At 38.6% G+C, this 25,286-nt stretch overlaps 3 protein-coding genes across 14 annotated transcripts; 2 read left to right on the top strand and 1 right to left on the bottom strand.

Annotated features, from left to right (window-relative positions):
- Window positions 1–31: 31 nt before the first annotated feature.
- Window positions 32–2,065, top strand: snrnp25 (small nuclear ribonucleoprotein 25). Of its 2 annotated transcripts, none has more exons than XM_067477587.1 (5): window positions 32–441; window positions 1,270–1,360; window positions 1,531–1,628; window positions 1,744–1,818; window positions 1,912–2,065. In XM_067477587.1, exons 1-4 carry the CDS (start codon window positions 235–237, stop codon window positions 1,792–1,794), a joined length of 447 nt encoding a protein of 148 aa, XP_067333688.1. In that variant the 5' UTR covers window positions 32–234; the 3' UTR covers window positions 1,795–1,818; window positions 1,912–2,065. The 2 variants fall into 2 exon arrangements, with proteins under 2 accessions (XP_067333688.1, XP_067333687.1); XM_067477586.1 differs by having other exon boundaries at window positions 35–441; window positions 1,531–1,636.
- Window positions 2,066–2,143: 78 nt separating this feature from the next.
- On the top strand, window positions 2,144–4,875 carry LOC137100019 (lipopolysaccharide-induced tumor necrosis factor-alpha factor homolog). The gene is made up of 6 exons (XM_067477585.1): window positions 2,144–2,256; window positions 3,310–3,459; window positions 3,617–3,751; window positions 3,829–3,906; window positions 4,415–4,562; window positions 4,703–4,875. Exons 2-6 carry the CDS (start codon window positions 3,318–3,320, stop codon window positions 4,809–4,811), a joined length of 612 nt encoding a protein of 203 aa, XP_067333686.1. The 5' UTR covers window positions 2,144–2,256; window positions 3,310–3,317; the 3' UTR covers window positions 4,812–4,875.
- Window positions 4,876–5,125: 250 nt separating this feature from the next.
- Window positions 5,126–25,042, bottom strand: mrtfbb (myocardin related transcription factor Bb). 11 transcript variants are annotated; one of them, XR_010910837.1, is made up of 15 exons: window positions 19,363–19,624; window positions 15,610–15,675; window positions 12,699–12,754; window positions 12,515–12,590; window positions 12,135–12,296; window positions 11,463–11,637; window positions 10,916–11,063; window positions 9,774–10,024; window positions 9,353–9,482; window positions 8,383–9,264; window positions 7,674–7,784; window positions 7,380–7,475; window positions 7,220–7,280; window positions 6,073–7,123; window positions 5,126–6,021 (listed from the first exon to the last, which is right to left on the bottom strand). XR_010910837.1 is itself a non-coding variant. In XM_067477571.1 (15 exons), exons 3-15 carry the CDS (start codon window positions 15,614–15,616, stop codon window positions 6,648–6,650), a joined length of 2,631 nt encoding a protein of 876 aa, XP_067333672.1. In that variant the 5' UTR covers window positions 15,617–15,675; window positions 15,881–16,026; window positions 19,378–19,624; the 3' UTR covers window positions 5,126–6,647. The 11 variants fall into 11 exon arrangements, 10 of the variants coding, with proteins under 10 accessions (XP_067333672.1, XP_067333674.1, XP_067333673.1 ...); XM_067477571.1 differs by adding an exon at window positions 15,881–16,026 and having other exon boundaries at window positions 5,126–7,123; window positions 19,378–19,624; XM_067477573.1 differs by adding an exon at window positions 15,881–16,026 and having other exon boundaries at window positions 5,126–7,123; window positions 12,699–12,722; window positions 19,378–19,624.
- Between the last annotated feature and the right edge of the window lie 244 nt (window positions 25,043–25,286).

Genomic DNA, 25,286 nt, shown 5'->3' with positions numbered 1-25,286 from the left:
TTAGAGGGAACGGTATATAATAGGCTACGTTGTCCCTCCGGTTTTAATTCGTACTGAACACGTTGTTTACGTCCAGTTACAGATAAAATTGTACGTAGTATGTCTTAAATCTGAGTCCTTCATTAACATTGTTACAGTTTACATCGCCAATCAAGTTGCCCTCAGTTTTAAGTTTACAAACCGTATAAACCAGGGCAGTAATGATAGTTTGTTGAATGATTGTGGCTGCTGAAGATGGAAGAGCAAAGTCTGGACACTGCTGAAAGAGGAGAAGCTGTGAAGGATGAAGAGGTGGAAAAGGAGAACCTGACAGAGATCGCAGGCCCAGAGGCAGAGGAGGAAGACGAGGAGGCTCTTCCTCACTCAGAGATCTTGGACATTTTTGAGGAGGGACTTGCACGACTGGTGCAGGACCCGTTACTTTGTGATCTGCCAATTCAGGTCTTTTGTTAATCATATGTAAAGATGGAAATGTTAAAAAGACGTAATCTTACGATTTGTAAACAAAATATGGTCAAAACTTTATATTTCACTACATTAATTGTCTAGCTTTACTTACTTATTGCATTAGAGATGCAAATTCTGAATTCAAAACGTAACCAACTAATTAAAAAAACTAACATATTATTTATTAATACAAATTAAGCCAGCTAAATGGTATATTAATTAGTTAAAGTTAGTTGTCAATTATATTGTTCTTGTCATTTCTTTCTGCTATAGTATAATATACTGTATAGTATATTGACATGTATTTTTTACTTTTGGTACTTGCTAATAGTTTTGTACTTTACTGTGGAGAAGGACATGACATAAAATGGAGGACATGAAATGTTGGCATTTAAAATAACAAGACCTCCCCTGAAGCTACTCAGTGTATTGTTCCAGCAAACGACTTGAAAACTAATCACTTTACAAAGCTTTAACTTTTCTACAGAGAATAGATATCCATTGTAGTATTATATATAGTTCTATTAAACAGATGGCTGCTTAGAGACTATTTATAATATATGTTATACACATAGATAAAAGCCAAGTTCACAAGGTGACATGTATTAATTGCATGTTTCAGTCTATCGATCAGCTACTCAATTAAGTTAGAAATTATTTCACTACTAAGTACAGATGAGGAAGATGATTCACATTTTCACTCACATTTCACTCATTTTATTTACAACTAACTGCCACATTTTATTAGTCCATTTTGAAAAATTTCTTTGAGTTGACTCCTTAGAGGGGTTGGAACTAGAAAAACTGGATCTGTTTTTGTAGGTGACTCTGGAGGAGGTAAATTCCCAAATTGCTTTGGAGTATGGCCAAGCGATGACAGTAAGGGTTTTGAAGGCAGATGGTGAAATAATGCGTAAGTGTAGAGATTCTCTTGGTTTGTACAATTTTTTCTAAATTTATTTTGATTATTTATTTTATTAATTGTAAGAGCATCACTTCTGTCTGTATATAGTTATGTCTATAGTTTTCATTATTATACATTTCTTTAACTGTTCAAAAAAAATTTTTTTTTTTATCCCTAAGCCATAGTGGTTGTGCAAAATGCTACTGTCCTTGACCTGAAGAAGGCCATTCGTAGATTCATGGAGCTAAAACAGCAACGAGAAGGTGGAGTGAAACACGTAAGCTGGTATGCACATGCACACCCAAACACACACAACCAAAGATGTTTAAAAATGTTATAATAAATAAATATATCACTTGTTACATTTCCAGTCTGCTTCTCTTCTTTTACAGGAGATATGTTTGGAGAACCTATCATTTAGTATTTCAGGGGGAAAAGCTTGATGATGACAAGATGAGACTTAAAGAGTCAGTGTATAAAATCATCACGTACTGTAATTGTGATTCTGTTATTATCTACTCAGTTTTACAGTTTTTTGCTATATTTGTTTATGTCTTCAGCTATGGGATCAGAAACAGAGACGAAGTGACTTTCATGAAGAAACTCAGGAAAAAGTGAAATGCTACAGCCAACATTTGGGGAAAAACTATTCTTGTTTATGCTTCAAATATTTTTTTGTACTTGTCTGTTAAATTAAAATACTTCAGTATTATATTTTATATGTGGGTGTGTCTATCTTTTGCTTTAATTTTGCATCAAAACTAGACCATTTTCCAGAGAGGGCAGTTGTAAGCATAAAGTACCGTGTTGATTATTTCCTGGTTAAGGTGAACACTACATTTCCTTGTTATACTAGTTTGAATATCACCAGTACACAACACATTGGAAGCAGCTCGGGAAACCAGGTAACAGGCTCTGTAATGTAATAATATTCGGTATATTATTGAAATATTACTTGATACACTTAATAGTTTACAGGATATATGATTAGTTGAGCTATATTAGTAATCTTTTAACTTCATATAGTGTAGTAATGGGTACAGCACGGGTACAGTTTAATCAAATTTGTATAAAGCGTGTGGCTTTAAAAGCACACTTTGTTTTTTTTTTACAAGTTTCCAACGTACTTTGAACATAAAAAAAGAAATATGATACATAGAATATATTCTACTTGTATTAAGTAAAACTGTTGTTTGACTTAATTATGTTTCATAACCCACCAACTTTAAGTGTTATTTTAAAGTAGAAACTTAATCTAATACTTGGTAAAGGTAAAGTGAACTGTGAGTGACCAGCGTTTTTCTTTTAATGGCATTTATCTGTTTGCTTAATGTAAATGAGTTACTGATAATTTGAAGATGCATAGCAACATGAGTGACCATACATTTAAAACTTACAGACATGGGGGCAACAGTACTGACAATAAGTTAATAAATCATTTTGGTCTGCTTCCTTTGGTCTGGGAGAGAAATATTAATTTACTAACTATAGAGAAAATCTGATAAGAATTAAATGGTTTCAAGAGTTAGGAAAATTGGCAAGGTCTGCATTTCACATGAAGTGCATTTCAAAGTAGTATGAGTGTAGTGTTAAGAGTTTTATATTTATTTATATAAGCAAACAGTTAGCATGAAACGCAGAAAGACTCATGTCTCATGTCTCAATCTCATGTTTGAATCTGTAAACATAAAATAAATGTCACAATATTTTTGATCTAATGTAGGCCTTGTGCTGCCAAAGCTGGGCCTTATAAATATGTTTTTGGCACTAACATTTTGTCTTCTCACTATAAACCAAGTTAAGTTAGTTTTCCTTTACAGTTTGAATATATTTGCATCTATATGCATGTAGTGTAGACATATCTAATGCTCTTATTAACAAAAAAGAACATCAGAAGCATACATAGAATCTAAAAAATTAGACCTATGATAAATACAATCCAACAATTCCTCTTTCAGCGTTCAACATGACTTCTTCAGACATCGATCTAAACAAAATACCAACAGAGTTGAAACAAATTTCACTGAAAATGCAACAGCTTCTGGAAAGGAAAAAACTCCTGTGTGTATTTCAGGAGCTGAGGAACCGTGCTGAATTCGAACATACAGGTGAACTACAAAAGATAGCATGAAAGAGATTTCTAAATAAAAAAAAGACAGATATTTGGCACTTCATTAAACTCTTTTACTTACTATACACGTAAGGTGAAAATATTTAACGTCTCTGGTGTCTCAAATAGGTATAAATGTTGTGTTTGACTTCCAGAGGAAGCAGCCTCATATCAGCATGAGATTGACAGCATTGATGACAAATTGAACCAAATGAGTGAAAGAATAGCTGAACTCCACAAAACCTACAACAGCTTCCTTGGTGCAAATGAAAATGAAAACAGCATGAAACGTGAGTCCAAATGTGCTGCAGCAAATCATTACTCAATTATAGTATGTTGTTGTAACCACCTCTTTCTTCTCTGTTAGAGGTTACTTCCACCCCTAATTCTCCCACTTCTTCTGGTTTGAATATTTTCTATGTTGAGCCTCCACCTAATATCCCCGGTGAGTCTGAGATGCAAAAAATGCTCTTTTTTAACTGGTCATTTTGGTGCTGATGTCTTCAAATGGCAGATGATATGTAACAGAAAGTAGGGCATAGGTTCATAATAAAAACAAATTTGTTGCTGTCATATCTAGTGAGAAAAAGATTCAGGAGCTTTTGGGTCTGCATCAGGCCTATATCATGCAAAACACTTTTTATACTTGCATGGATCAACATTTGTCCAGTGATAAATGACTATAGCACCTGGATACAAAGCAAAAAAGAACAAGCAGCACTCAGTACCGGTGTATTCACCCTTTGGACACTACAGTTTTTGGGAAATTTCCAAATACATTTTTATATTACTAAGAACTCATACAACAACCTGCACACCATTCCCCGGGTCAAAGTTTTGAGAAGACACCGATCAAAATTGTGTTGCTTTTTTCCTGTAAAATTTTAGATAAATACTCAAAATCATTTTATGCGATAGCTGTTGCTAAAGTCATTTCTTCTTTCACTTCACAGCCCCAACAGTGATTTTGGATGTGGAAAAGCTTCCACCCCATCCATGCAGGACACAGTGCCCAGAATGTCAGCAGTTCATCATGACAGAAACCTTTACTAGTGTCAGCAGTGTGACCTGGCTGGTTTGCCTCATGACAGCTTTGATTGGGTATAAAACACTCCCCTTTTATCCTGGGGAATTATTTGCATGAGAAGATAAAAAGACTTTGTTGGGCCAGTCTGTATTTGTGCAGCCAGTGTTACAGATGCAGGTACGTGTTTCCAGTTGATATTTTTCTTCTTTTGCAGGTGTGTGGCCGGTTGTTGCCTTATCCCCTTCTGCTGCGATAGGTTTAAATCTATCACACACAGATGTCCGAAGTGCCGAACAGCAATTAAAACCATTAAAAAGCTCTAAAAAGGGGACAACAAACGTCAATCTGATGGTAGAGTTCTCTCAGAGAGTTCAGTATAGTGAACCGTTCCCCATTGTGCAGGATACTCTGACAATGAGTGGCTGAGGAGTAATGCTTCACTGCATCACCAGAGCACAAGTCAGAGGGCACAAGTGGCTTATTGGAGTAGTGTGACTGGATGTAAATGTGTATTATATTACATTTTTAGGACAATTTGATCTTTCACTGAATAAAAATGTGTGGTTGTAATTATTGTCAAATCTTAAAAGTTGTGCAAAGGTCTCCATTAAGGCATCTAAATGTGATGAGCCTAGACTATTTCCGGAAGAGTTTAATGACAATCACTAAAGGGTAACTTGCAAACTAGGAATGCTCATAAACTGAATTTGACTCCGAGACAATCTCCATATTTACAAAATGACTGCTACATTTGTATAAAAGTCAATATAAATATACATAGTGTAAAACAAATGGCATACAAACTATGCATTATCTCTCTTGGTGCTGAGCTATACTATTATAGTAAAGACAAAATATTTTTCATTCCAGCACATAATCCCTTTTAAAGGATAACATTTGAATAATCAAGTGAGGCACAAATGCAATGAGAGAAAAATAACAAACTTGGTCATCATATAACTTGTTTTGAAAAACAATTCTTAGACACTCAGATGAGTCAGCCAGTGATGTCAACATAATATTGTGAGGCACTACTGTGCTACAGTGCATCATTATCAGCCTTAATTTTTTACTGTGTAAGAGAAATCATATTTTACAATGTGTAAAAAAAAAAAAGAACTACAAAAGACCAGAACTACAGACTTTACTTACTCAAGTTGATTCAAATCAAATGTGGCCAGCAGATGTCACCACCACAGAAGGTTAATGCATTTATTTCAAATGAGAACAAATACAAAAAACAACTGTGTTGTAATAAAGAATGCTGTTATAATGCTGTGATTGTATGCCTGTTGTTCCTCTGTAATGCAATGCAGCAGATCAGGATCTGGCCTTTCCTCTTATGTTTACACCAAATAAACCAAAAACCAAGCAAACCTTGTAGTATTTCATTCATTTTAAGCTTTTAGGAAGCTATCCTGTCATACTTAGACATGAAGGATGCTCAAAGAGCATTTTATAACTTTTCAATTTGATCCAGACCTGATGGAGTGCAGAATATGACTATTGCTTCTCCTTTTCAAGGTCATTAGACTACTGGCCTTTTGTAAGAATACTGGACTCACAAAAGACCAGTAGTCTTACACACTGGAGGCCTCTTCTTTCTGCATTTCTGCAGAGTGCTAAATTCAGTCAGAACAGCTTGACAGAAATTACTTTTAAGAAAGAAACATTTAGCATTTGTGTGTGCTCACAATATTGTCTGATAGTGCTAACCATGCTGAGACAGGATTGCGTGAACTAGCTACATGCAGTGTTCATCCTGCATAATTTCCTATTATTCTGCTATAATCATGGTCAATACAACAATTCATATTGGGGGACAAACATGAAAAGAGATTGATAACAAAAGAGCAGCATAACTTTAAGAATGAAAGCTTAGATGGTACTTCAACCATCAGCTAAAACTGCCAGTACCAGTCCTACTTAGTGTCAGTCTCTCCTGATCTGAGAGCTTAAAGACCTCAAAGGAAGCAATGAAGCAACTTCTAAAATGCCATTGCATGATTAGATTATTTCTGACCTGATTGATCTGGTCAAACATCAAAACAAAGCTGTCCCAACATCCAGCAGCTCTAATGCTTTCATAGATACAAAAGCAGTATTCTGGCATTAAAAAATATTGGACTGACAGCGGTAGGAATTCACCTTGATGTCACTCAATCCCAGTTCAAGGGTAGGTCATTAGGGTCCAGGAAGTCAGAGGAGAAGACACTCCCCGGTGTTGACACATCCAAAGGGTTGTCCCCCTCTCCTGGCACAGACAGGGTAAGCTCCAGCCAATCCATATTGTCCATGTTGGTGCTGTGCAGTGTCATCGCAGAAGTTGATGTATTTTCATTAAAGTCCACGTCCATGGTGCCTAAGGGTGAGTGTAACTCCTCCATCATTTTCAGTGCTTGTGGCTCGGCGTCAGCGCCCAGCGTGCCATTTAGGATCGTGTCCAGCTGGGTGTCAGTGGTCAGGGCTACCAAGTTGGTTGAGTTGTTAATGGGTGCAGTAGGCAGCTGGGCCATTTGCACCACGGGAGGAGGCCGGCTCAGAACCGTGTTGATAGGAAGGGTGGTTACACTTGCTGTCACAGGGAGATGCTTGTTAAGACTAGGAGAATCCTGCCGGATGAAGGGGGAGATCTCTAAAAAAAGGTGGGCAGGACATAAAGTGTGAGAATACAAAAATCATTTTTATGTAGTCTTTATATACCAGCACAAAGATGTTGCGTATTTCTCACCACCACTCTCAATCAACACATCAAACAGATCATCCATCTGTTGGCTTGCTGCAGTAGGACCCTGCAGAGATGAAAAAAAAGAGAAGGAAATGTTTTAGAAGCTGGGATAACAAGTTTCTACTGTTCTGAACAATGTATTTAATCGATATTTCTTTTTCACCTGAACAGCTGTTAGCGTTCTGCGTGTCTGTTTGACGGCATCCTCGTAGGGAGGTGGGTTTTTGCATTTTGACACATGGTTTATGAGACAGGGAGACTATTTATCAGGAAAAGACAACAGGGCCTTACACCAAATGAAAAACATGAAACATCAGATGCAAACTATCTTATATGCAAATAATGAAGTGAAACAATCACTGTGCTAATAATGAAGCATGGTTTATCACTTTTCAATACTGTGCTGTACAGAAAAACAAAAAAAGAAAGTAGAAAAGAAAAATGAATCCTCCTCTACCTTATTTGTAGGTCCTCTAGGGACAGCTTGGCTAGAGGAGGCTCCTGCAGGACATCCACTCACTGGAAATGTATTGAGTAAGCTTTGTGCTGTGGTATCCATCCTCCATGTCTGCAGAGAAATTTAGACGAGTTAGCACAGAGGCATGCATTAATGAATTAATCCAACTGATGTGGTTAAAATACTTTCTGCTGCAAGCAAGGGAAAGTAGTTTAATGCTGCACACCCACTCGGTTTAAGTGACAAAGCAGCTGCTTTTAAATCAAATTGCTTTGGCCCCACTTAAGCTGAAGCATCACCCCACTTGTACTAGTATTGGTTTGCAGTGCTATGCGGGTTAACTCATGTGTGGACTGAGCTGAAACCCATGTTTCCACATGCCTTCTTTTGATGTGAGGACAAGATTTCACCATTTGGCTGAGGCCTGTTATTACTTTGGCAGTGAGAAAGATGCATTACCCACAGTCACACATACTTGATTGTCAGAGAGAAAAACGTGAAATGTAATAGGCTTGTGTCATCAAAAACATTGCACCACATCTACCACATGCGAACTTACCACACAAAAAACAGAATGTATGATTTTAGATGTGAATACACTTTATGTACAAGCAATTGCATGCAATTCTCGTTGCATTGTAAAGAAGTGACAGTGACAACTAATAAAAAGACGAACTCAGTCTGCACAAGAATCAATGTCTCTTCTTACCTTTGTCAGTGGCTGACTGTGATTCCTGCATTGTAATGCTGCTGCTGAGGCCTCTGCTTTCTGTGGCACCTGTCCAGATGTCTGGATGAGTCCTGGGGCTGCACTGCTGACAGTGGTGTGAAATTTGATGCCACTGGCGTGGAGCTGGATAGCAACTACTGAGGCATGATGGGATGAAGGCAGGAGGATCTGAGCTCCAGCCGGGACAGACTGTAGGGTTTCAGGCTGCTTGATGGTCTGATGGCTTATGATGAACTGAGTTGGAGAAGCTAAGTGGCTCTGATCTGCAATGTCCTCCTGTTTGATCAGCACTGGCAGACAAGGAGAGCTACAGGGTGCTGAGCAGCTTGAGGGCGACTGATCTTCCTCTTTGACCTGGAAGGGTGCAAGGGGGCTGAGCTGAGGTGGTGAATCTCCTTGCTGGCTTCTCTTCTCCACCTCTAGCTGCATCTTTAGCTCTTCCACCAGCCTCTGCTCCTGCTCCAGCTTCCGCATCAACTCCTCAATCTGACGCTCCTTCTCATGCAGACGTTTGTCCTTTTCAGAATCCTTCTCATGGGACCTCCCCTCTGTTAAACAGTCCTCCCGCAGATCTCTCCGTGGGGAGTTCAAGCAGAGAGCAGCATGAGCTGGAGTATCTGAAGGCTTTGCTGAACTCTCTGCCTTGCTACTGTCCTCTATGCCCAGACTGGACACTTTGGAGGCTATAGGTGACACAGGAGGGGTTATCTTTTTGTTTTCAGATTTTGAGGCTGCTGTGACAGCTGCTGTGTCCACTGCAGCCAAGGTCCCCTGATACAACTTTAACCTCTCTATCAGATCTGTCTTAGTCCCAGAAACTGGCAAAGCTCTGAGTTTTAATTCCATCTTCAGCTCAGCAACCTGAAAATAAGAGACTGTCATAAAACATTTCTCTGCTGCATGCATGGGGTGCATATAGTCAGACTGTGTGCAGGCAGAACAGTGTCACCTTCATCTCATCCAGATTAGCTGGTATATAATCTAGTTTGCGGGTTGTATGAGTGTAGTGGGGCTGCACAGGGGCAGATCCTGCGTCTTCATTAATAAGACTGGAACAGCTGGTGTGTGGCTCTGATGTCCTGTCAAAAGGAAAGGAAGTGCACATGACAGAAGGAATCTAAACAATTATTCATTTTTCACAATCAGCAGCTTCTGTGTAGGATAGCTATGGGCAGGAACAACAGAATTCAATCTTCACTTTTTTTAAAAGCAGGCTGAGTTTGTAGAATAATAAAGTCCAAAAGAACTGAACTCAACAGGTTAAATAACAAACTCAAAAGAGAATTACAAGCTAATACTAATAACTGTTGCAGTGAAGAGAATTCTGTCTCTAGTAAAGTGAGTGTTTCTATTGCTGAATGAAACCATACTTGAGTGACAAAGACAGGACACCCTGGTAGTTGTACTTTTGCTGCTGCTGCTGGTTTAGGATCTGGAGCTGCAGGAACTGCTGTTGCTGCTGAAGCAGGCGGGCATAGGCAGAGTCCATTGGCACATCACTGAGCTCTTGCTTCTGGTCTGGGGGAATGTACTGATGGTACTTCAGTTTCTTCACTCGTGGTTTAGGCTCTTTGCTCTTTTTGCTGCGGCTTTTATCGCCAGGTTGCTTGTGCAGGGTTTGCTGCAGAGCACAACACAACAAAGAAAAGGGGCATGTAAAAATTGAGAGGACCATCTGGAGGTTATTTATTCCCTGTGACTGATCTCAGTCCAGTTTATCAGGGAATACAGTTAGCACTGCCAGTACCAATACTGCAAGACTTGGAACTCGTACTGGATTTTTATAGCTTGAAGCGCTGAGGTGGAACATTGTTCTGACACCCGATGAGAACTGCAGGATAAGGAAGCGAGCAGTGGAAATGTGACCCTTACTGTTTAACAACCTGTAATTACAGGATACACATGAAAATGGCTTGGCATAAGAGCAGCAGGTTCAGGCTACAGTATGAAATCCGAAACTCAAGCTGGGTTAAGCAAGTACACCCTCCAATTTGTCAAATTCATTCCCTGAACATCTTCCAAGAAAAGGAAAGTTCATCTTATGCTCAGAGAATAACTGGATTATGATGCATGCACAAGTTGTTGCTTATCCCCCGCCCTTTGATATTTGGATACAATCTGTCAGATTTCACACGGCCTGAATGAGAAGGCCATACTGTTGTTTGACCCTAACTAAAGACAAACTGAGGCCAGCAAAGATTTAAGCTCAAAGATTTATGAAATGACTTTAAACCCTGTTGTTTTTTGAACTGCATTTGACTTGGCTGATTGCTGACTTAATATCCCCCCCTTAACCAGTGTGGCCGTCAGGATGACAAAACACAGATTCATGTCTTCCAACATCATGTCCCTCTTCACATTTCCAAAGAAAACAACAACAACAAAACCACAATAAATCATAGATGGAAAGATAAGGAGTCATTTTCACGTCAGCTGACTACAAGCTAAAAAAAAAAATAATAAACTGCTCTCGATGTTACAGAAGTTAAAAAGAGGCTTTAAAAAAACCCACCTTCATAAGACCTGGCCCTGTTGTGATGCTAGGGACAACTGTGGTAATTGGCTGAGGTGTCGATGCCTGTGGGTTGCCTTGTTGCTCGCTGGTAGAAACAAGATTACCTACATCTGATGTGGGCTGTGAATTAGGCTGAGCAGAGTGCCAAGAAAAGCAGAGATGGAAAGATTATCAAATTTAAAGTTGATTTGCTTTATTTAAGGATTACATAATTTTAATACACTGGATTATATAGATCAACGGCTTTTGGCTTGTCTCTTCTGAGGGAGCCACAGCGGAAGGTGTTCTGCACATGGATGTGACATGAGTTTTTTACGCCCGACGCCCTTCCTGCCACAACCCTCCCATTTTGTCCGAGTTCGGGGCAACACCCAGTAGGGTGGGATTCAAACCCGCAGCCTTCTGTATCCCAACCCAATGCTTTACCACTCAGCCACAAGGCCCCCTTTAATACTATAGATCATAAAATCTGCCAAAAATACTAGTTTGTCTGCTTACATGTTTTTACAAATTGAAGTGGTTTAAGGTACTGGCATACTGTACCTGTATGGGCGAGTTTAACAGAGAGGAGGTGGAGGTTTTCTCTACAGGCTCCTCTGGAGAAGTTGAAATGGAGCTGGAAGTTTCCCGGCTTGCAGGCTGTTCTAGTGATAAGGCATCACTGCTGTCCTCATTGAACTTGTAATCATCTGGCGCCTTGGGGTAGTTTGTCTTACCACCTTGAGACCAGCACCACACATGAACAAGTAGAGTTACATACATTTTACAGTACTGAACTTAATCAGACAATAGCTTTTGAAATATTTCACCAAACACTAAAAATGTCAGCATCATGGTGTCACTGGAGGAAGTACCTGGGTGTCAGCAAAGTCTTTAAGCTTCATCAATTGTACTTCATAAATGTCTGTATAAAATGTTCAGCTAATACAGTGTTGTTATTGTTGACATGATAAACACTGTCATTACCATTTTCATTCCTATGCTGCTAGTGTGGTTAAAAGCTGCAACCCCACTATGGGGGAAATGGAACAAGCAGCCCCAGATAAAACGCACTCAAATTATGACGTAAGCGAGGGCCATGTTTCTCAGTATCAGTCAGTGGCAGGTAAGTGACAGACATTTCTCACTGCAGGGTGCTGACTGCTAAATCACTTATGTGTGTCCATTAAGATTTCCATATATGAAAGATCATGCAAAAGTAATTTTGAGCATATACCAGTGTTAAGCTCTTTGACATCAGAGTCAACAGCGAGAATGTTCTTCTCCACCAGCTCCATTGGTCCAGGGCGTTGGGCTATCTTCTCATTGAGATCATCTGCCAGTCTGGCCCTCTTCAGCTTCATCTGTGTGGCCTGCAGGGAGGGCTCAGCCTGCGTGTCTGATAAACACACGTATCAGATGATGTGGCCAGCACCAGTCAGCCTCTCTCTCTGTGACTCACTGCAGCTGCAGCCAGCCCTCACGAAAACATTTATCTGGCTAACTTTGTATAACAAATTATGACTGGCAGTAAGTGCAGACAGATGAATAACCAGCTTAATCATTTCCCTTATCTGGATGGTGTTACCCAGTAAGAACACACAGGAGGATAATTACCTTGTAGGATGTGCATACGGACCAGCTCAGAGCGCTCAGGTCTGCTGCAGAGTTTGTGCTTTAAGAAGTTCCCAGTCTTTTAAAAAGAAATGAAACATTTAAAAGAAATATTATAGAGGTGGAATTGAAACACAGATGAAAAAAAAAACATGACTAGTAGCAGTTAGATGACATTATTTCTTACCCTGGCTCTCTCCAGGCTGCGAATCTGCTCATGGAAGGTAGCAGGTGTTTTCAGAGCTTTAAGAAAAAGTAATTCAACAATCAACAATGTTCATCATTCTTTTTATCAATTACTTTAGTTAGAAAACACAAATAAAATTCCTTAAAAGGTTTAAATAATGAACATCGAGCAGTAAATAGTTACAAACCACATAATGAACTAAGGAAAAACATCCATAGGCCTGAATACAAAATCAACAAGAGTTAATATTTAAAAAGATAAGATGTGTCATTTTTTTGTTTATTGTATTTTGTATTGCCAAGATATTCAAAAATCAAAAAAAAAAAAAAAAAAAAAACTGCGTATAACTGGTGACCATCATTTTAGCCATTCTGCACACCACAGACGAATTTGTTTTTCACACTGTTATTTTCATGTGTTTTGTCTCTGGTTTTCTGAAAGAGGGTGACATTAATTAGGAGCCCGTGGGAGTCACACAGGAAGTGTCTCTGCTGACTCAAATATAGACATTGTTTCAGTTACACTACTCTCTGGGCTCTCGGTATAAACTCATCCTGCTTTAGGTGCTCACACACTAGTCACCTCCGCCGTGATAAGCACTGTTTGGTTTAAGGACAGACTGACTGAGGGTGCACTCTGAGCTGTGTGTCAGAGGAACTAAATCAAAACAACCCTGCTCATCACGCCAATCTTACTGCATACCTACCACAAAGCCTATAAGTGTAGGAGCAACTGAGGGGCTTAGTGGACAGTGGCCTGGGAGGTTTGTGTGCATGCCTCCTCACCAGGACACAGAAGGGGGTGAATGACCTCAATTGAAGGCTCAGTCGCTGACTCATGCGGCTGCGTGGAGCCAGAGAGGAGCTGAATACCTGATGGCTGGAGGTTTCTCAAGAGAAGACAGGACAAAGAGGTGGAGAGCCTTATCTCTTTCTCTTCATACCTTCCAGGCTATCAGCATGATTCTGTCTCTGATTCAACTTTTCTTTCATTAATATTGCTCTTAAACACAATGCTCACCCGGGGATGGCTGCACAGACACTGATCCTGCTCTGCTTTAGTCACATCAATGCATCAATGTAGATGATATTAAAAGAGGAATTAGTCCTTCCTGGTTTGGCACTAGTCTGCTATTTGATGGTTTATCTCTGTTGCAGTGTCGAAAAAGTATTTACCCCTGTGGCTTTCATTTTTGTTTATTTTATGTTTTTTACAACATTGAGTCATGGCTGATTTAATTTGGCTTTTTCTTTTTTACCCTGGCTTCACATCTGCACATTGCATTTTTTTCTCCATTCTTCTTTGCAAAACTGCTCAAGCTCTGTCAGGTTAGATTCAGATTGTGATCATGAGCAAAAAGCACTTTTGAAGTCCAGCCACAAATTAACAATAGGACTGAGGCCTCTGAGGCCTCTGAAGCCTCTGAGGCTCTGACTCGGTCACTCCAGAACATTAAACTTGTTGTTTCTGATCTATTTTTGTGTAGCTTTGGCTGCAAGCTTGGGGTCATTGTCTTGCTGGAAAACAAATATACTCTCAAGTTGCAGTTCTCTAGCCGACTGCATCCGCTTCTCCAGGATTTCCCAATGTTTGATGCACTTACCCTCTACCTTCATAGGTTTTCCTGAACCCCAGGGCCTGATGTATCTTGGTGGGGATTGTATTGGAGTGTATTGTGATGATTTGCTGACTTTCATTTATGCCAAACATTGTTTCTAGTCTGATGACCAAAAACTTCATTTTGGTCTCATCAGAGCACAGAAATTTCTTTCAGCTGAATTTAAAATCTTTCACATGATTTCTAACAAACTCTACTCAATATTTATAATAAACTTTTTCCTCTTATCCCATTTGATACACACACTGTCTGAACCACTAAAGCTGGTATTTTCTTTGAGGGAGTCTGTTATGTCATTCTGTGTTTCCTGTTCCATTTCTTTATAATGAATTTAGTAACATTTTAGAGAGAGGTGGACTTAAACTACAATCCTTTAAAACATTCACTGCACTGACATGATGTCCATTTAACTAAATGTACAACTTCTAAAACCAACAACAGCAATGATTTAGGTGACCTGTGAATACTTAAGTAATTATATATTTTCACACAAAAACAGCACAAAAATGGGAATAGGCAATAGATTCCAAAAACCAGAGCCAGGAGACTGGGTGTTTCATCATGTTAAAACGGTGAAGATGTGACAGGGAAGTGTTGGGTCTAATTAGGCAGGGAAATGGGTAAAAACAATGTTAACTAATGAGGTCTTTAAAGTAGGCGAAATCACAGGAAGTGACAGGGAATGGCTACAAAATAAAAGTCCAGGACAGGAAGTGAATATGGCAAAAGAAAAGACAAAATTAAGTCCAGGACCAGGATCATGACAAACAATGATGCAGCACTTAGTGGTAGTATGGTAAAACTTACACTAATACACAGACTAGCACGTCAATTTGTGTCCAGATAATGTAATGTTCACAGGGTTTGATGAAAAAACACTTTCCTAACAAAGAAGTTTAATATTTTAAAGCAAAAGACATGAAGTACAAAGTAGTCAAATCAACTTTGGAAATAAACGTGGCAAAAGTACCGTAGTAGTAAAATGAATGTCCTTCATTAATATTACTTTGAGCATCATGTAAAAGTATGTGTGTACAGCCATCAGATAAATATAATGTAAAGGTTTACTGTTCCAAATGTAATTAAACAGATATACATTCAAACAAAATCACCACCTTTAATATTTTCTGAAAATTCCTTTGCACTTATTGACTGCCAGATTTATGTTGTGCCAAACACTCTTTGAAATTGGGTGCTGTGTGTTAAAAGGACTTTCTTTCTACGTATATTGATGCAAACCTATCAAAACTCAATTGCACTCAGTAAGACATAGAGTGTAAAATGAATACTTACGTGGCATGATGCCTTGCTCCGCAAGCTGTTCTCGAGTTCTCCTCTGCTGCAGACAGAGCTGGAGGACTGCAAGAGTGCAGAGACACAGAGGTCAGAGTTGAATATTAACCACTGAGATCCAATGAACGAGAGAACTAACGTACCTCTGGCTTTAAACTATAAAACCTGGCAGACTTCAAGTAAAACAAAGTACTTATTATGTCTCAATCAGTGTAGTACACTAAATGCTCGACAGAAAAACCCCGTTCACCACCACAGACATCCTACTCACTTCCTTTATGGTTTAAGCTGGGGTTGTTAGAAGTACGACAACAGACTTGAGCAGTGCTGTGCCACTGGCCGCGAGCCTTTCCATTGAGAGTCAATATCTTTGTGCCGGATGCAAATCCAGTTAAGCAAAGGAACTACAGCACAGATCTGTTTGGATTAATGAAAAGACAACTAGAAATGGCACTGAAGACAGCAAAGTAATTTGTGTCTGTTTAATAAACTGTTTTTAAGTTGTAATCTTGGATAGAAAAGCAGTGATCAGTTAAGCTGTGAAGGAACATCAAAGCTATGACTTGTTGAGACTGTCTGCAGGCACCACATAAAGTTCTTGCCGTCAGTCCTCGGCATTAATATCCCATTAGTATAAACGTTAACCCTTCTGTTATGTTCAGGGTCTAATTGACCCATTTTAAAGTTTAACAATCTAAAAAAAAAATACTTAAAAGTATAATTTCACTTTGAAACTTCTCCTGCTTGGCTTATTTAGTGTAATCGACATATAAAATAAAAATCGTTCAGTTCACATATTTGTAACCCCCCCTACATGTTCATATTACAAAGGTACTCTTCTGGTCAATTTGACCCGGCAGACAAAATAGAAGCTGAAAAGAGTCAGAAAGATCAAATACTATTTGTTTCTTTGCAACTATGAGACATAATACAACCCTGTCTCACATTCACATACACACACACACTCACACACATACACACATACACAGTATACACAGTATTCTTTTTAGATTGTTAACAATTTGACCCTGAACAAAAGAGGTGTCTCATTTTAATTTATCAACATCACTCCATAAACAACAACAACAACAAAAAAAATCAAAATATAAAATAAAATTTTTAAAAATCAATTACATATAAAACTATTATAATTTATATGTAGGTCTTTTCAGTGTACATAAATTTTTTTTTAACATGATCTTTTTGCAATATACGAGTGATCTGTGAACAGTAAAGAACATCACTGCACTAAATATTGATTGAAATGGTTAGTAATTTAGTTATTGATGAGATATAAACAATGTTTTTGGGGACTTTTTGGTTTGTGACACAAATTGACGGGTGAACATCAATGCTGTTCCTCAGAAACGAACATAACAGGAGGGTTAAATTATCTTCAAACACATGCAAACATATTATTTCAGGAGAACAACACAGCCCAGCACAAAACAAAACAGAAGTGAAATGGGATGGGTGATGGTGACGAATGAAGCAGTAGTGTACATGAGGCCCTTATCATCACTGCTGTGGTGAAGTGAAGCTGGTCTATACAGTGAAACAGCTACTCACACACATACTGTAGAACAGACCTGCTCAACTCTCCTGGGAAAGGCGCTATGTCTGAACAGCCCTCTGTGACTCAGTGTAGCAAAAATAAACCAGGCAGCTGTGAGAACAAGGCCTGGGAACCATAAAATCTGGGGCTAGTTAAGGGGATGGGACCTCCAGTTGTAGGGCCGAAGGGATGCTCATGGGCTTCGTACTGGTGGGCAAGGGAGCACAACATTACAAGCGCTGAGGAGGGGGGGCCAAGTCCAGTCTCACGGCAACCCTTTAAGTCTGTGGCAGAGAACACAGTGTGCCTGCACTGCCTGCTGTGCCTTTCCTTTTCCAAACCCAGGCCAGGGGGGTAACGGTCAGGCCAGGAGATTGTAAAAAATACCATAGATTTGTCCTAATATTTATATCCACTGTGACTTGGAGAGAATTCCCCAGGCAAGGAAATTTATGAGTGTGTATTACTGCATATTAATAATATTGAAAGCTGCCTTCCAGCACCACATGCAGAGTTTAATTTGAGCATCAGTATGGGGGTTCACCTCATGCCCAGGGTCCTCCTAACTCTGTGTCATGTTGTGTTCAACCTGAACCCTGGCTAACCTCTCTGTGATGCAAACTGGCCCCGCTCTCCTGCTCACCAGCAGAGCGTAAACAGAGGTTGTGGAGGAACCCAGAAAGAGGGCTCTGCTGATATCCCCATCTACTGATGTAATCTCAGATCCATGTTGTTCTCAGCAAATTATCCCTGGAGGGCTCCCATAAGACTTTTTTTTTTTTAATAGTACACGTAAAAATACTGTTTGGTGTGGCTACAGATCTGTGTCCAAACAAAACTGAACTGAATTATGTTGACTTTGCTGTTGTAAATGCCAACTACTTTAAACAAAATTCCATTTTATCAAACCATAGACAGACTAAATCAAAAAAGGACAAATTATTCAAGTTAGACAAAAATGTCATTTGGATGAACAGCAGCTGATATAGAGGCATTTTTCTTTATTGTGTTCATTTGTAGAAACATTTCTACCAGAATAAATGTAATTCTAAAAGACATCGAGTAAATTCCGCGGGATAGAAAACTTGTAAGTTTATCCTAAAATTAAAAAAACAAAAAGCTCGGGAAAATAAAAGTAAATTGCTGTTACATAACAACTGAGAATCATTGCGAGGTAAAATGCTGCTGCTGCGTAAGAACACATCTCATTTACAGAATTTGGGGTTGGTAGTAGTATTTTGTTTTATTAAACAAGTAACAAAGACGAAGCCAGATTAACAGTGATAAGAAAATACTGAAGTTTCCTCCTCTGTGAGTGGGTGTGTCCTGTCTGAGTTTGTTTAAAAAGAATTGTACTTAAATGGGTCATGATTTATAATAGAATTTTATGTGGCCCTGAGAGAAATTGAGCTTTTCTATATTTCTGGCACACTATGTATATTCTACATTATCCTTTTTGCAGTTTAAGTGTTGTTTTGCAATAGTGAAAACCTGTGTTGTGTATTTTCTGTACAGCTTAGGTGGATCATGAACCTTTTGTCTTGGTATAGATCACAAAGAATGTAAATTTCAAAGAGATTTCAATAAGTTAAATAATAATGTCTGGCCCTATCACAAAATGAGTCCTACGTTGTGTAAATAGAAAAAGGTAACACAATGCACAATGTCTGATTTAATCAGAGGAATTGCTGGTGAATGCAAACAAGGAAGATTAAAAATTCGATGATCAGAAAATTTACCAGCAGCATATCTGTGCAATGCACTTCACCTGAATAGACCTCATTGTGTGTACTGATGATACAGAGGTGAATTCAAGCTTTTCTTGTGTGACAGGAAACCATAATAGTGTTTGAACAGAGTGCCAGTATAAACAAGAGGAGTATTTTTTTCTAAATCTGTTACTCACACACTTTTTCTAGAACAAATGTGATTTATTATCTGTCAGAAAACAATACTGTCTTCTCTAACAATGGTGTATGGCATGAATCACTGTAAGGAGCTTGACTGTTGTTCTGTCATTTCCTGTTGGAGTTGTGTCTACATCACTACCATCACCCTCCACCCACCGGCACCGCACCCACCCCCCACTTTCAGAATCAGTAAACATAAACAAGATGAAAAACAAAGCCAGAGTTTATATTATTTAAATAAAGTAAAGACATGCTTGTAGGTTAGACCTAAAGAGAAAGAAAAGGCACCTGATTTGAATTTACCCCTGCAGATGGAGGGGGTCTCCACATCAAGGCAGGCCATAGAGGACGGTGGTGGTTTTCTTGGTGGCCAGATCTGGAATCCCATGGAGTGACGAGGCAAGTAGGGAAAGGGGACTGAGTGCTAGAAAAGATCCAGCTCTGAGCGAATGAAAGCTGGCTCTCAGAGCTGCACACCGTCGATCCTGTCTGGCTCAGTGCTGGCCTCAGTGGACAAAGTGTGTGTGAGTCTAAGTGTGTGAGAGCGCTCGGTCAACGTCAGGACTGGAGGAGGGAACACACTGCTGCTCATGTTAACCCTCGCTAGATCACTACGTTCCACTCACAAAGGACTCATCATTTTGCATGAAATACCAGGGAGATTTTGCCTGTTTTATGAATATCTCATGATAGTCGATATCTTTTGGTTAAAGTCACACAGCAGGAGACCAAATAATCTGCTTGTAACTAATTCACAGGCAATGAAAACAAGCTGTTCCAAATTTTGAGTGGGCATGTGTCCGTGAGAAACAACGTTTATTTTCTCTAGAAATTTTGTAGAACTAAATAATAATGACAAACACACTTGTGCACGGGGACATGGAAGCTTATCTTTAAACCTCTTTTAATGATTAGCGAGGAGATTTGGTTTTACATGTAAAGCAGTTGTTGCTTTCATTTTTGTTTCCCATTGCAACATTGCTGATTTACTGAGTAGAAACCAGTTTCATCTTTGCCAATGTATTAGTTCCCAGCAACTCCACCTTGTAAAGGATGTGTCGAAAACACCAAACTAAAAAGGAAAGGTGGACAGAAATTCAAAGAAGTGACAATTAAAGGCAAAGATACACTTATAGTTGACTTAGAGTGGTAGCTACTGTAGATTCCATTCATAACTACAAACACACAAACAGGAAATGAGATAAAAAGAAACCACAGTAATTCTTGCAAGTGCTGTGTCTCTGTGGTTCTAGGAAGGCAGGTTAGAAAATGTCGAAGCTTGAGAGCAGATGTCTGCTTCCACAAAAAATGTGATGTCAAGGTGAAGCTACAGAAACACAGGATGTGCTCAGTCATCTGGTTGTTTCTGTGATGTGTCTGAACAGGGTAATGCATGATGGGAAGGACTGGTCCAGTGGATTAATAATGTTCACTCATGGGAACTAGAAGTATGCATGTCAAACGGCATGGGTCAGGGGAAACACGGAGTTGATAAAGTAAATGGGACTAGTCTGGCACAATATGTTGAATATGAAAAATGGTGAACAACAAGCTCATAAAAAAATATGGGAGAGTAAGTGGAGCATTAGGAATGTGGAAAAACATCTTCCCGTGTGTCACACTGTCTGTTAATACACAGAATTCCTTTGAGTTTGCATTTCATAAGTCTGTTGGCTGCAGAAACAAGAGATTTTTATGAAGGTTTTATACACCTGTTTTATCCCACAATCAAAACCTGCATCAAAGTCTGCTGTGGACTCTCAAATTTCAATACCACAAAGCTGTTTCTTATCCTTAGCATCTATTTAAAAGTCTAATTGCATTATTAAACCACAGCTTTTAATAATTCTTTTTAGTGTTGCAACAATATAACTGCATTGATTTTCCATTAATAGCCACTTTGGCTTGAGGGTTATTGAACTTATTTTATTATTACAACCACCTGCTTCACATTGGCCAGCTGCTGAATTCACAATTGCTCCTTCAAAACGCAGTGAATATATACAGGTTTTCACCTGCATGCACTAAGCAGGTTTGACTGTTGTGTTTAAGAAAAAAATATATAAATTAAATACAACAAATTATCTCATTGTCTTAAGGACAAAGACCCTCCTGGAGAAACTACATTCTGGAGACTCACTACTTGTGTTCACATTTCTCTGTTGACACAGAGAGATACCAGAGACACACTTGACATTGTGACAAATGTGTTGTAACACACATAGTTGCTATATTTTATTTTAATGAGCAACTCTTAAAGCACATTAGATGTGTCTGCAATAAGATGGAATTAAACTGCTAAAGCCACAAATCTACTGTCATAAAACCCTGTGGTTGGTCTGTTTTGTTTTCTCATTTCAATGAACAGTACAACTGAGCCCCCCCACATCACCCCTTTGGATGTTTACTCCACACCAGAGTTTCATTGTGCGACACTTTCAAACCAACATGAACACACACACAGTGGGTAAACAGGGGTACTGGGGCAAATAACATTATTATTTACTAATAGTGACAAAGTACAATAAGGTAGTTTTAGCTTTAACTGGTGTTTTATCAGCATTAAAATGCCGAAATGAAACCCAGATACTACCATGATACTTAGTTTACTCGCTCCTCAAAATACCAGTAACTGTAAAACCCTGTCAACCTTTTCCTACTTCCTTGTGAACCAACAGTATATATTTCTTTTATAAAGAATAATGTTCAAATAATTATATCAGATCCTCAAAAGCTATGGCCTGGTGAGAACCAGGATGCTAAGCAATGGATATTTCCATTCCTTGCACCTTTTTAAGACTTATTTAGGTCAAAAAAGGGAAAAAATGTGAGTAATTACTGAAATATGAAGCTATTTTGCTTGACTGTAAATACACAATAAATTAGTTTTTCCCAAGGAAAAACTAACTTCACTAAATGTTAAAGATGTGATTACGTGTTATCTTCCAAAAGGAATTCTGATCTTATTCCCAACTTTATTTATTTCAAATCGCTGAAGGGAGTTTCTTTTCCCACAGTGGCCTTCCTCTTAAATGGTCAACTGTCAACTCTGCTGTATTGTTCATCAATTTTGCCCTATTTAGGTTGAATTAAGTTAATTTCTCTGTTCTTGAGGCAGTAGCAGGAGCTTTGATGACATTTTTCAAGTAGGACTGGGTCGGCGTCTGTGAAACACGCCTCTGATCAGCGAGGATTCATTTGGAAGAACAGAGGTTAGTATTCATTAAGCACAGAATGGGCAAATGGTCAAGATGTTTGAGACGATAGTCAAACATTTTTGTTTTTTGACATTTAAAAATTTTCCATAAGCATACATCACATGAACCAACTATCTATTGTTTTACATTTTATAGATTAGCTTGTTGTGTGCTCATGTAGTGAGGATGAGATATTGCAGAATTTCACTGTTGGTCTCCCCCCATAATTAGGAGGTGCACTTTCCCCAAGGATGGACAACACTATTCTCATCTCTGCATATACTATTTTCCAATAAGAAAATGGCTAAAATAAACAAATAAATAAAATAAAATAAAATAAAATAAATAAAACCCTAAAAAAGTGATGAAACTGGGCTGTAATGCTTCAATATTAGGAATGTTACACACAGGCCTGAAAAAAATAATCATTATAATTTTCTATTTATTTTACTCGGACATGCCGTAGTCTAACTGTGGCCATTTCATTTACTCTTCATCATTTTACTATTAAGGCAGCCGCTTTTGGTTCATTTTAATTATATTTTCCTTTGTAACGAGAAGGCCAACTTTACTGTTACAGATATCAATGGACAAATACAGTTTGCACAAATTTGTTTTGTGGGCCTATTATAAAAACCTGATCAAGGTGCTCTGTTGGGCAGTTCACATTTATATGAAAAAAACACAAACACTTTTAGCCTACATGTCTTTAAACCCAAAACGAGGTATTTTTTAGCCTTATCTGACCAACCTGATTTTGTCTTGAGGATAGGTCAAATAGAGATTTAATATATAATTGTGCGCTTCCATATGATATTCATGAGTTTGTGTTGTTCTGCTGTCTTAATGTTGTCCTGCTGAGAAAGTACACTGAAGCCCCATCACGGAAGTTCTGACAATGCTCTTGGTGCTCAGTGCCAAATTATTCTTCAGAGACACAATCCACATCTTTTTCCCAGATAAAGTTCCATTGAACATCAAAGCTCTCATTAACATCAAGACCCATGTGAGGACTAACACATATAGTCATCACGCTCAGCTTATTTTTGCCCACCGTACAGTGGAGAGACAATCTAAAACATTTTGTAACAAACATATTGAGTTGAGCTTCGATCACATGCCAACAGTAACAGCAAAGCTAAACACTGTGATGAGCTGTCTATACAATCTCTTTCCTATAAAACCCAGACTGTGTGAAATTCCTTGTGGATTTTCTCTAGGATGGTTGTAGAAAGAATCCCAGGAAAGGTCTGGATGAGATGAACATTTAAAGTACTCTAGGGGCAGGTATGCAGAGCAGACAGCTCCAGCAGACACAGCCAAGATGTCAGAAGGAATAAGATCGATCTGAGTTTTTCAAGCACATGAGCATGTGCTTTTACACACGAGACACATGTTTGGTTTAATCAAAGTATAATTCTGTTAATCAAAGTGTTTCTCTATGAATGACCAATTGCAGAATTATAAAAATCTGACATTTCAAGACTTGGAGTACAGTTATTCATTACAGCAGCAAAATAGCTGGGTGGCTGCCCTGGCATTATGTTCAGTAAGAGAATCAATACACCTGGATCTGATTTTAATCGAAGAAGTAACTGTACATTAAGAATGTAGCTTTACTGATAGGATTTAAGTCAAAATGTTGGAAACGTACGCCTTTAAATGGCTAGAGATAGTACAATTGTGTGATTTAAAATCACAAAAGCCAACCTATTTCAAAAGAGACTGGATGTGTTAGAGAAAGGTACAGTAACACTGGAACCAACAACCATCATCACGTGCCATTAAGGCCTCTGCAGATGGTGGGAAAGCCAGAGATAAATCCCTGTAGACCTCCAGTGTTCTTTGAAGCTGTGCTACACGCGGCTTTCATCAGAGGCTGAATCAGGGAGGCCTGTGGCAGCTTCGGCCACATTAACATCACCACTAAAAACAACTAGTTGCACACATTGAGCAGAAATTAAACATACTCTCAGTTGCCCAAAGACAAACTGCAATTACATTTATTTAAGTGCCTCAACATACATACAGCATATCATTATTTGCTCTCTTAAATTAACTGCAATAATGTAGGTTTTGTAACATTGGTGTAGACTTAAATTTTAACATTTGCTGTGATACCTACAATATTTATAATATTAAATACTGATGCAGAAGCTAAGATGTGCAAAATGTTATTTTTCCATGACATCCATGTGACATGGAACTGAACTGTTTTACCATAACTATGACGATGTAATACAGCATGAGGCGTTACTTTATTAGTTCTGGCACTTTATCTCAAATTATTCTAGATAGTGTGCGAATGATTTCTCATGTTTTATTCTAGAATCCTCGAGATTCACACAATGTAGACAGAAGTGGCCGAAACATCATTGTCTGCACATAATGTTTCATTTGGAGCAACGTGAGGTTCAGAGTTCATCACACTTTGGACACTTTTAAATCTGGACAGGGGGAGGGGGGAACCAAACTGGTTGGACAAATGCTTTATCTTCTGAACAAGAGCTATGTTATATCAGTTTCTGCATAATACCTATGAAACTACCCATTTCTAATTAATTTAATTCAATGGCCAGATACTGGAGCGTTAGATGTAAGAAATGCATTCAAACACATGTAATATTGTGAAACAAAAGAAAATCTCTTTTTCCTACTTTTGTAGGAAGTCTGTAAGAAGTCCATTTGAATTGAGGATCCACTGTTAACACTGGAAAAGTCCTCATCGTCTGCTTTGCCCTGTGACTGTGGGACATGCTGCTACTGTAATCCTGAAAACAAACAAATCAGTGAATGAATGAACGGTCAGTGAAATGCAAAACAATTTCTTCAACATCATACATGTCATTTAATAATAAACTTTGCAAAGCTGAGAAAAAGCAAAACAAACTGAGTCCCAGGCCCCTTCACAAAACAGTGTGTCACCACATTTTGACGTCTAGAATTTATTTTTCTTAGGTTGAAGTTTTTGTACCAGGTACAATATGGTACAAATGCACTTTACTAAAATGGCAC

Source organism: Channa argus, chromosome 15, assembly GCF_033026475.1.
Source record: "Channa argus isolate prfri chromosome 15, Channa argus male v1.0, whole genome shotgun sequence".
NCBI lineage: Eukaryota > Metazoa > Chordata > Actinopteri > Anabantiformes > Channidae > Channa > Channa argus.
The sequence above is the reverse complement of the archived record's forward strand: the minus strand, read 5'-3'. Positions and strand labels throughout refer to the sequence as shown.